Raw genomic sequence first — 12,143 nt, forward strand, 5'->3', positions numbered from 1 at the left:
ACATTTCAACATGGGCCTGCAAATTACTAATCATGGCTAATCATTATTAATCTAGGTGATAGGCTCATATAAAAATAAGGAGTAAGAAGTGCACTACATTTACACATGAAGAAGATTGTGTTCTGCTGTAGGTGGGATATGTAATTCAAAATCTGAAAAAAAAAACACTTCTGCTAATATTATTCTGAGCCTTCCCATGATCTATAACTTAAAGATTTCATTGTGGTGTGTATTTCCCTTGTGCAGCAATCAGGCTTTAAATGTAGTGGAATAGAATCAAAGAATACTGAAATATATTCCTGTGAAATCCCCTCCAAGTGGTTTGTATGCGTGCATCAAAAGTAGTTGCTGGAGAGCCATCTTACAGACATATTTAATGGTAATGTGAGGTGAATGCACAGGCTGGTGATTTTACCTGTCATCTTCAAAGATGGATTGCACATTACTCAGTGCATGTGGCTGAGAATTGTCCTACTGAAATAAGGCGTATCATATTGTCTCACAGAGATTCGGTAATTCATGCTTTAAAATTTCGTTGCTGTAGCAGTTACTGTTAAGCTCTATCTCAGTAAATTGAAATCCAGATCATATGCTGAATCCATTGGTGCTCCAACCCAGCAAACATTGTGTGTTTCTTCCGTATGGTGATAAACAATGCAGGATGCCAGATTGAGATCACCGTGGTAACAACTAATACAAAAGCAGCCATTAGTGTGTGACACATTAAGTGTGACTCATCCACAATTGCTATATTTTGTATCTCAGCATGGTGATGGTGTTCATATACCTGACCACTGATAATTTATAGACAATGAAAGCCAACACAATAGATGCTGTTGCACTATCAACACAAAAGAGATCTACCCCCGTACAGTACTCCACTTTCAAACCAAATTCATGGATGAATCTGTACAATTACTATGGCCATATGGACTAGATGGCTGTTGTCCCATCCTGTGGTCACCTTGCATTGTCTGTACTCCTTCGTTACTATATACAACTTTGTTATACCCACAAGTTCCACATATGTGTCATAGCAGGCTGTTCTGAATGTGCTGAAGTGTCATGATATGACAAAGCCACATCCCTCAGACCTATTTTTGCCCCATTTAACTTCAGTATGCTGCCATACCCTCAGATATCAGTAGGGCACATGCTTTCACATTTCTCTTTCATTTGATGGCTGTTTACTGACTAAACTTACCATGTAATTTGAAACAGGATCATAAGTCTCATTATAGTCTACACCTTTTACTTGGCTAAATCCCTTTGTAACTAAACGAGCTTTAAAAATCTGCTTCTCACCAACTGTCTTTTTTTAATACCCATCTGTTCTTCATAGGAATTACACCAGATAGTAATCCAACCAGTTTCTAAGCACCCCATCCAGTTTCTAGGCACCATGCTTTTTCAAGGAGTTAATTTCTTGATTCATTACTGCCTCATCAGAATTAATTGCTTCCTGATACATGTATAGTTCGTCACTGTTGCTTCCTCACATGATGTTTATTTGCGCTTTGTCAGCATAAGCATTCTCTTTGAAACAAAGTGTCATTGGATAACATTTCCTTAAACCCATTTTTTCATTTGTTATGTGATTTGTTTGCCTCCATCTACTTCATGAAGTTTCAACATGTTCCACAAGTTCCTGATTACCTTTAGTTTCTTCCAAATTTTCCTCCTGATCTGAGAAACCATAAAATTCACCTTCAGTGTTGGAATCTTTTCTTTCACTTTGCCTTTCATCTTCACTACTGTTTACTGTAGATTTCAATATATTCTTTCTTTTTCTTGTTTTCATTATGTGTGCTGCCGTGTATATCTGCTCATCCAAGAACTCTTCAGTAAATTACTTCCTAGCAACTGTGACCTTCCATATCGATTAACATTCTGCTGAGCTGTTTGGCTACACCGTCTTGCTACAGTGTGAATGTCATTGCTATGCCAAATTCTTCAGATTCACAGAACTGTGACCATTTGTGCAAACAGAATTCTAGGCTGATGTGTGTTCAGATTCTCTGCAGGTGTTTTCTGGTGTGTTTTTCTGTTTGAATCTTTCATTTCTTGATTCTTCAAATGCTTCACCTGTATTTTTAAGAAATGCATAAATACACTCCTGGAAATGGAAAAAAGAACACATTGACACCAGTGTGTCAGACCCACCATACTTGCTCCGGACACTGCGAGAGGGCTGTACAAGCAATGATCACACGCACGGCACAGCGGACACACCAGGAACCACGGTGTTGGCCGTCGAATGGCGCTAGCTGCGCAGCATTTGTGCACCGCCGCCGTCAGTGTCAGCCAGTTTGCCGTGGCATACGGAGCTCCATCGCAGTCTTTAACACTGGTAGCATGCCGCGACAGCGTGGACGTGAACCGTATGTGCAGTTGACGGACTTTGAGCGAGGGCGTATAGTGGGCATGCGGGAGGCCGGGTGGACGTACCGCCGAATTGCTCAACACGTGGGGCGTGAGGTCTCCACAGTACATCGATGTTGTCGCCAGTGGTCGGCGGAAGGTGCACGTGCCCGTCGACTTGGGACCGGACCGCAGCGACGCACGGATGCACGCCAAGACCGTAGGATCCTACGCAGTGCCGTAGGGGACCGCACCGCCACTTCCCAGCAAATTAGGGACACTGTTGCTCCTGGGGTATTGGCGAGGACCATTCGCAACCGTCTCCATGAAGCTGGGCTACGGTCCCGCACACCGTTAGGCCATCTTCCGCTCATGCCCCAACATCGTGCAGCCCGCCTCCAGTGGTGTCGCGACAGGCGTGAATGGAGGGACGAATGGAGACGTGTCGTCTTCAGCGATGAGAGTCGCTTCTGCCTTGGTGCCAATGATGGTCGTATGCGTGTTTGGCGCCGTGCAGGTGAGTGCCACAATCAGGACTGCATACGACCGAGGCACACAGGGCCAACACCCGGCATCATGGTGTGGGGAGCGATCTCCTACACTGGCCGTACACCACTGGTGATCGTCGAGGGGACACTGAATAGTGCACGGTACATCCAAACCGTCATCGAACCCATCGTTCTACCATTCCTAGACCGGCAAGGGAACTTGTTGTTCCAACAGGACAATGCACGTCCGCATGTATCCCGTGCCACCCAACGTGCTCTAGAAGGTGTAAGTCAACTACCCTGGCCAGCAAGATCTCCGGATCTGTCCCCCATTGAGCATGTTTGGGACTGGATGAAGCGTCGTCTCACGCGGTCTGCACATCCAGCACGAACGCTGGTCCAACTGAGGCGCCAGGTGGAAATGGCATGGCAAGCCGTTCCACAGGACTACATCCAGCATCTCTACGATCGTCTCCATGGGAGAGTAGCAGCCTGCATTGCTGCGAAAGGTGGATATACACTGTACTAGTGCCGACATTGTGCATGCTCTGTTGCCTGTGTCTATGTGCCTGTGGTTCTGTCAGTGTGATCATGTGATGTATCTGACCCCAGGAATGTGTCAATAAAGTTTCCCCTTCCTGGGACAATGAATTCACGGTGTTCTTATTTCAATTTCCAGGAGTGTATATATTTCTTCTTGGTTTGACTTATGCTACTCTCCCTTGGTTACTAATTGTGATTTTGGTTCATGCCTCTGTCTACAGCTATATCTGCAGCCTATTTTCCATGAGTTTTCTAGATTGATGCACCCACCCGTGATTTCCTCTTCTGTGTGTCTCTCTTCAACTCAGAACAGAGCTTGCACCCAATGCCCCCAGTTCTTTGTTGCATATATTGTAATATCAGTTTCCCCCAACAACTTTTGTCCTGTGGAAGCTATTCCCTGACATCTCAAAACTCTTTCTGTCATCCTGTTTCTAATTCTTGTTTGTGTTTTCCACATATTCTCTCCTTCTCCAATCCTCTGTAGAACTTACTATTTCTTTATTTTGTGGTAACACCATTTATGAATGCTTTGTTCTCTACCATTACAGTTTTCCCACAGTAATCACTTCCATACAATTATGCGCTCCAGTAGTACTTTCTTAGAACTTCATTTTTTAATTAAGGTGTATACTTTTTCCGAGGTAGCAGAGTTCCTTTGCATTGTCTGTTGTCTGGACCCTTATGTTGATGTTAAAATTGTCATTAATTTAATTTCTGCTGCTTCTCAATGTTTTTGTCCTTCTTTGGTTTAATTTTAGAGCATGTTGTATTCCCAGTAGACTGTTCATATTGTTCATGAAGTCCTGTAAATTTTTCTCACTTTCTGAGGGGACAGCAGTGTCATCAGTACATATGATTGTTAATATCCTTTACGCTGTATTTTAACCTCACTTTCTTTTATTTCCTTCATTGCTTCTTCGTATAGAGTTGAAATGGTAGAGAAGAAAGATTTCATCTCTGTCTTATGCATGTTTTTAGTCTGGGCTCTCTCCCTTGGTCACCCTTTCCCCTTTTGACTCTTTTGCACGATATATGTTTTCATCTATCCCTGTACTATATATCTAGTTTGTGAGGATTTCCAACATGTTGCGCCACTTTACCCTGTTGAATGCTTATTTTAGAATGCAAATCCTACAAAAGCGTTATGATCTTTCTTAATTCTAGCTTCCATTATCAAGCATAGCTTTGTAATTGCTTCTCTAGTGCCCTGACCCCTCTTAAAGCAAATCACATAACTTTGAACAAGCATTATTCCTCAGTACATCGGTATCCCATTTCCTTACACATTTATTCTGCCTAATAATCCTCTCAAACTTCAGCCTAATCTTCATAATTACTAAATTATTATCTGAGATTACAAATCCTCCTGAGTATGCCTTATGATCCAGTATCTAATTATGTATCCTGTATCTCACCATGATGGAGTCCATTGGGTATTTTATTGCATCTCCTGGCTTTTTCAAAGTGTATGTTCTCTTTTTGCAATTTATGTATGGTGTATTCTCTATTACTAGCTGAAATTTATTGCAGAGCTAACTGAATCTTTCTTCTCTCCCAAACCTACAGTTTAATCCATATTCTCCCATAACTCTTCTTTCCATTTCACTTCACTGACTACTGATCCACCTAGTTTCAGTCTTTGCATTTCCCTTTGTGATTTTCTGGCCTTCATGTTATATTCTGACCTCTGAATGCTTAATGTTTTCCTTTCATTGCTTTTTCATCCTTTTTCTCATATTCACCTCCCCTTAGCAGCTTTCTCTTGGAGATCCAATTGGGACAATAATATTGAATCTTTTACCAGTGAAGAGCTCATCCTCACACTTCTTCAGTTGTCGGCAACATCTTGTGTGGATACACTTTCTTTAAGGGACTTATTTTTTTTCTGCACATCTGTGCTATTGATCAATACTGATACCATCTCTTCCACCCTGAAAGCAAGTGGGTGCCCTGATCCTTTAGTGCTTATCTTCTTCCATTTTGTCAGGAGGCTGTTAACGATATAAAATAGATTTCTTGTATATGAAATCATCACAGGCAACTATCATGATTACCACATGATATTTAGAAAATAACCCAGGAGATCAACTGACATTTCAACATGGGCCTGCAAATTACTAATCATGGCTAATCATTATTAATCTAGGTGATAGGCTCATATAAAAATAAGGAGTAAGAAGTGCACTACATTTACACATGAAGAAGATTGTGTTCTGCTGTAGGTGGGATATGTAATTCAAAATCTGAAAAAAAAAAACACTTCTGCTAATATTATTCTGAGCCTTCCCATGATCTATAACTTAAAGATTTCATTGTGGTGTGTATTTCCCTTGTGCAGCAATCAGGCTTTAAATGTAGTGGAATAGAATCAAAGAATACTGAAATATATTCCTGTGAAATCCCCTCCAAGTGGTTTGTATGCATGCATCAAAAGTAGTTGCTGGAGAGCCATCTTACAGACATATTTAATGGTAATGTGAGGAGAATGCACAGGCTGGTGATTTTACCTGTCATCTTCAAAGATGGATTGCACATTACTCAGTGCATGTGGCTGAGAATTGTCCTACTGAAATAAGGCGTATCATATTGTCTCACAGAGATTCGGTAATTCATGCTTTAAAATTTCGTTGCTGTAGCAGTTACTGTTAAGCTCTATCTCAGTAAATTGAAATCCAGATCATATGCTGAATCCATTGGTGCTCCAACCCAGCAAACATTGTGTGTTTCTTCCGTATGGTGATAAACAATGCAGGATGCCAGATTGAGATCACCGTGGTAACAACTAATACAAAAGCAGCCATTAGTGTGTGACACATTAAGTGTGACTCATCCACAATTGCTATATTTTGTATCTCAGCATGGTGATGGTGTTCATATACCTGACCACTGATAATTTATAGACAATGAAAGCCAACACAATAGATGCTGTTGCACTATCAACACAAAAGAGATCTACCCCCGTACAGTACTCCACTTTCAAACCAAATTCATGGATGAATCTGTACAATTACTATGGCCATATGGACTAGATGGCTGTTGTCCCATCCTGTGGTCACCTTGCATTGTCTGTACTCCTTCGTTACTATATACAACTTTGTTATACCCACAAGTTCCACATATGTGTCATAGCAGGCTGTTCTGAATGTGCTGAAGTGTCATGATATGACAAAGCCACATCCCTCAGACCTATTTTTGCCCCATTTAACTTCAGTATGCTGCCATACCCTCAGATATCAGTAGGGCACATGCTTTCACATTTCTCTTTCATTTGATGGCTGTTTACTGACTAAACTTACCATGTAATTTGAAACAGGATCATAAGTCTCATTATAGTCTACACCTTTTACTTGGCTAAATCCCTTTGTAACTAAACGAGCTTTAAAAATCTGCTTCTCACCAACTGTCTTTTTTTAATACCCATCTGTTCTTCATAGGAATTACACCAGATAGTAATCCAACCAGTTTCTAAGCACCCCATCCAGTTTCTAGGCACCATGCTTTTTCAAGGAGTTAATTTCTTGATTCATTACTGCCTCATCAGAATTAATTGCTTCCTGATACATGTATAGTTCGTCACTGTTGCTTCCTCACATGATGTTTATTTGCGCTTTGTCAGCATAAGCCTTCTCTTTGAAACAAAGTGTCATTGGATAACATTTCCTTAAACCCATTTTTTTCATTTGTTATGTGATTTGTTTGCCTCCATCTACTTCATGAAGTTTCAACATGTTCCACAAGTTCCTGATTACCTTTAGTTTCTTCCAAATTTTCCTCCTGATCTGAGAAACCATAAAATTCACCTTCAGTGTTAGAATCTTTTCTTTCACTTTGCCTTTCACCTTCACTACTGTTTACTGTAGATTTCAATATATTCTTTCTTTTTCTTGTTTTCATTATGTGTGCTGCCGTGTATATCTGCTCATCCAAGAACTCTTCAGTAAATTACTTCCTAGCAACTGTGACCTTCCATATCGATTAACATTCTGCTGAGCTGTTTGGCTACACCGTCTTGCTACAGTGTGAATGTCATTGCTATGCCAAATTCTTCAGATTCACAGAACTGTGACCATTTGTGCAAACAGAATTCTAGGCTGATGTGTGTTCAGATTCTCTGCAGGTGTTTTCTAGTGTGTTTTTCTGTTTGAATCTTTCATTTCTAGATTCTTCAAATGCTTCACCTGTATTTTTAAGAAATGCATGAATACACTCCTGGAAATGGAAAAAAGAACACATTGACACCGGTGTGTCAGACCCACCATACTTGCTCCGGACACTGCGAGAGGGCTGTACAAGCAATGATCACACGCACGGCACAGCGGACACACCAGGAACCGCGGTGTTGGCCGTCGAATGGCGCTAGCTGCGCAGCATTTGTGCACCGCCGCCGTCAGTGTCAGCCAGTTTGCAGTGGCATACGAGCTCCATCGCAGTCTTTAACACTGGTAGCATGCCGCGACAGCGTGGACGTGAACCGTATGTGCAGTTGACGGACTTTGAGCGAGGGCGTATAGTGGGCAGGCGGGAAGCCGGGTGGACGTACCACTGAATTGCTCAACACGTGGGGCGTGAGGTCTCCACAGTACATCGATATTGTCGCTAGTGGTCGGCGGAAGGTGCACGTGCCCGTCAACCTGGGACCGGACCGCAGCGACGCACGGATGCACGCCAAGACCGTAGGATCCTACGCAGTGCCGTAGGGGACCGCACCGCCACTTCCCAGCAAATTAGGGACACTGTTGCTCCTGGGGTATCGGCGAGGACCATTCGCAACCGTCTCCATGAAGCTGGGCTACGGTCCCGCACACCGTTAGGCCGTCTTCCGCTCACGCCCCAACATCGTGCAGCCCGCCTCCAGTGGTGTCGCGACAGGCGTGAATGGAGGGACGAATGGAGACGTGTCGTCTTCAGCGATGAGAGTCGCTTCTGCCTTGGTGCCAATGATGGTCGTATGCGTGTTTGGTGCCGTGCAGGTGAGCGCCACAATCAGGACTGCATACGACCGAGGCACACAGGGGCAACACCCGGCATCATGGTGTGGGGAGCGATCTCCTACACTGGCCGTACACCACTGGTGATCGTCGAGGGGACACTGAATAGTGCACGGTACATCCAAACCGTCATCGAACCCATCGTTCTACCATTCCTAGACCGGCAAGGGAACTTGCTGTTCCAACAGGACAATGCACGTCCGCATGTATCCCGTGCCACCCAACGTGCTCTAGAAGGTGTAAGTCAACTACCCTGGCCAGCAAGATCTCCGGATCTGTCCCCCATTGAGCATGTTTGGCACTGGATGAAGCGTCGTCTCACGTGGTCTGCACGTCCAGCACGAACGCTGGTCCAACTGAGGCGCCAGGTGGAAATGGCATGGCAAGCCGTTCCACAGGACTACATCCAGCATCTCTACGATCGTCTCCATGGGAGAATAGCAGCCTGCATTGCTGCGAAAGGTGGATATACACTGTACTAGTGCCGACATTGTGCATGCTCTGTTGCCTGTGTCTATGTGCCTGTGGTTCTGTCAGTGTGATCATGTGATGTATCTGACCCCAGGAATGTGTCAATAAAGTTTCCCCTTCCTGGGACAATGAATTCACGGTGTTCTTATTTCAATTTCCAGGAGTGTATGTATGTACTTTTATTATCCATGATAGTCATTAAATATCTATTGCCTCCTACACTTGCAACATCAACAAGTCCCATGAGATCACTATAAACAAGTGATACAGTTTTTGGAAACAGATTTCATGTTGATTTACTGACCACACAGCTATCACATGGGTTTGTTTCACCTTTTTCACAGTCATGTCACAGGACTGCTTCATTCCTAATCATGTTGCTTATTGTACACTTGGTGATGTGCATCATTTGACAATGTGATTTTGTATTACATTCATTATTCCTCATTACGTTTTTGTTCTGTCAACTGTACGTGGCTTTATTCATTATTTCTCAGTATGTTTATTGATCTGACAGCTGCACATGGCTTCATATTTACGTACAGTGTGTATCAATAATAATCATCTGATTTTAAAAAATCATAACTAATATGCTATTTAAGATATGTGCATGAACAAAACACTGTTGGAAAGAGCAAACTCTCAAGTTTTACATGGTTCCCGCTAGGTATCAGCAGCGTGCACCCACTTCAGTTCTAGTGAAAATGGTGTCGGGACAACATCTAACGTTCCGACGATTTGTGTGAGTGTGGGTGTGGGTTATACCGATTTATTGCCCCAAAGCACATTACACTTCTTTACAAGGTGACTTACTTGGGGTTTGCAGCCACTCTTCTTCACTGGATAACCAGCTGCTGGAAAATCTCTTGACTTCTTCTCCATCTAATAGTGCTAGGTACAGGAACTTTTAAGCCTCTTTCTACTTATAAAATGAGTCGACATACAAACTTTCATTTTCATCAGTTATTGATGTATTTGACATTCATGCACAATATAATTCACACTTTCAACATACATATGTAACTTCCTGTAAGCACCTTGTACTGTCAAACATTAGAAACAAAATGAGTTACAGTTAAAAGAAAGTGGGCTTAACTACCATGATTTTCTTAAAATGAATCAGAAAATATGTCTTGCCTCTACCAAGGCTGAGTCAAGAGCCTACAAGAGTACTTTTTCAACTGTTCTTGTTTCACATAATAATAGACAATGACACAATAAGCTCAGATCAGCATAAAAACTCCACAGTTCTTCCTTACACACGCACTAAAACCTCTGTGAATTGCCGGACAGGTACTTGTTGGTGCCGCCCGACCGCCACGTCTACTATCTTCCAGCGACTGATTTTAAACCTGCACACACAAACATGTGATGCGCAGTAGGTAGGATTTTACCATCCCACACTTGTATCTAGTATATCGTGTGTTCGAGACGGTAGAAGGCTGAGCAGTTCTAGAATTTACATTTAAATTTTTAAATCACTACAAACAGAAAGCATTTTGTGTTCTACATTTTGCGCAGTGCAGGTCAGTAATAACTGTTCTGTGTGAATTTCATACTAGGTATGGTGTGGATCCTCTTACTGCACAGAGCAGTAGATGATGGCATGAACAATTCCGAGAAACAGATTGTTTGTATAAAGGCAAATTGCCAGCCATCCCCAAGTGTCCGTCACAGAAGTCGAACACAAGTCGAACACAACCGCAATAGTTTCACAAGGAGTCCACAGAAATCCATTTGCTGTGCAGCTTGACAGCTCAGTATTCCTCCAATGTATTCTGTTGTGTTTCGTGGTCAGAGGTGGGCAAGTGTGGGCAAGCTGCATCTGTACTCCGTAATGAGTAGATGATTCTGGATGTCTTGCTCTTTGCGTGAATGGCATGTGATTTTCTACTTTGTAGCCCATTTATTTTCTTTTATAATCTTCGGTACTTACCAGTAACCTAGTACTGTAGCTTATAGCAGTTGACTGTGGAGTATTCAGTTTTCCCTGAATCAAGATACTGACATTGATGTTTGAAAGGGTGACATGTAAAATTCTCAGTGCATTCACACAAAATACCATTCGATAAAATGAGCTGATTTTATGCATCTCACCCCCCTTTCACTCATCTGTTTCCCTCATAAACAGTATTACATTTGATGAGACCTTAACCATGTGACACGCAGAGCAAGTTGATTTGCCGTGGCAACTCCTGTTCAATTACTATGGTTCAATTTCAGCTTCAAACCAGTCTTTGAACTGAATGCCACCACCAGCACCACCACCACCACCACCACCACCACCACTGACAACAACAACAACAAGCTGGCCATTTTCCAAATAAAGAAAATTAGTAGTACCATTTTGTTACACATAGTCATTAACATTTGGCCAAACTGATAAATTTTACTACCAATTTCAGTATAGACTTTGTAATTCGATGGTAGCAATATTCTTAAAAATTCACAGGTTGATGTCCTCTTTCCTATGAAGAAGAAGTTGGGAAGGACATAGGATAGCATGTAAGCAGACTGTGAAATATTAATTCTAAAAAATTGCAAGATTTCTGTCTGTTACAGGAATTGCAGTAAATATTAATTTTTAAGAAGTTTCAAGATTCTGTATCTTACAGGAATTACAGTAATCTATACGACAAACAGAATACAGTCTCTTTTCACCTAGACATATCTTGTTTTTTGGTATCAACTGAATCCAAGAATGTGCATGAAATTTTGAATTCTTCAGAAAGGTGGTAATAGATAAAGATTATTATCTAATCTGCAACTGTAGCTTCCATCTGATTATGTTTCCATCAAATACTAATAAATGTTATTCACATATTTGTGTATTGCATTTTAGACTGTCAGGTTTTAGGTAGTGTTTTTTCTCACCTCTTGGAAAACTTTATGTTACAGCTTCTTGCTGTGGCTCTGCAACATGAGAAACCACACTTGGAAACTCGCCGTAGTGATCTCTTAAGACAAGAGGAAGACTTCAAAATGAAACTGGAGAAGTTGCAAGAAGAGTTATTGCAAAGACTTGTGTGTGCTGAAGGAGACATTCTGCAGAATGAGGTGTGTGACATCTAATTTAAGAGCGTAATAGTGTCTCATTCATTAGGATGTTGGAATTAACTTTTTACCCAAAAGTGATAACAACATTACTTTGATAAAACTGAAACTAAATGAAACTGTAGAACTTTTCCAGTAATTTGGGGAAAGCATATTTGTGCCATCAGTTGTACTATTTTATGTTTATCCTCTACCAGTTTCAAATGTTACAATCATCTTCAAGGAAAAATACATT

At 41.8% G+C, this 12,143-nt stretch overlaps 1 protein-coding gene across 1 annotated transcript in view; it reads left to right on the forward strand.

Annotated features, from left to right (window-relative positions):
- LOC126236667 (cytoplasmic dynein 2 heavy chain 1) overlaps positions 1-12,143 on the forward strand; it is an 873,274-nt gene that overhangs the window by 735,588 nt on the left and 125,543 nt on the right. Inside the window, exon 59 of the mRNA XM_049946146.1 lies at positions 11,753-11,911. Coding sequence (XP_049802103.1) covers positions 11,753-11,911 — 159 coding nt within the window. The remainder of the gene's footprint in view (positions 1-11,752; positions 11,912-12,143) is intronic.

The sequence above is a fragment of the Schistocerca nitens genome, chromosome 2 (genome assembly GCF_023898315.1).
Source record: "Schistocerca nitens isolate TAMUIC-IGC-003100 chromosome 2, iqSchNite1.1, whole genome shotgun sequence".
Classification (NCBI taxonomy): Eukaryota; Metazoa; Arthropoda; class Insecta; order Orthoptera; family Acrididae; genus Schistocerca; species Schistocerca nitens.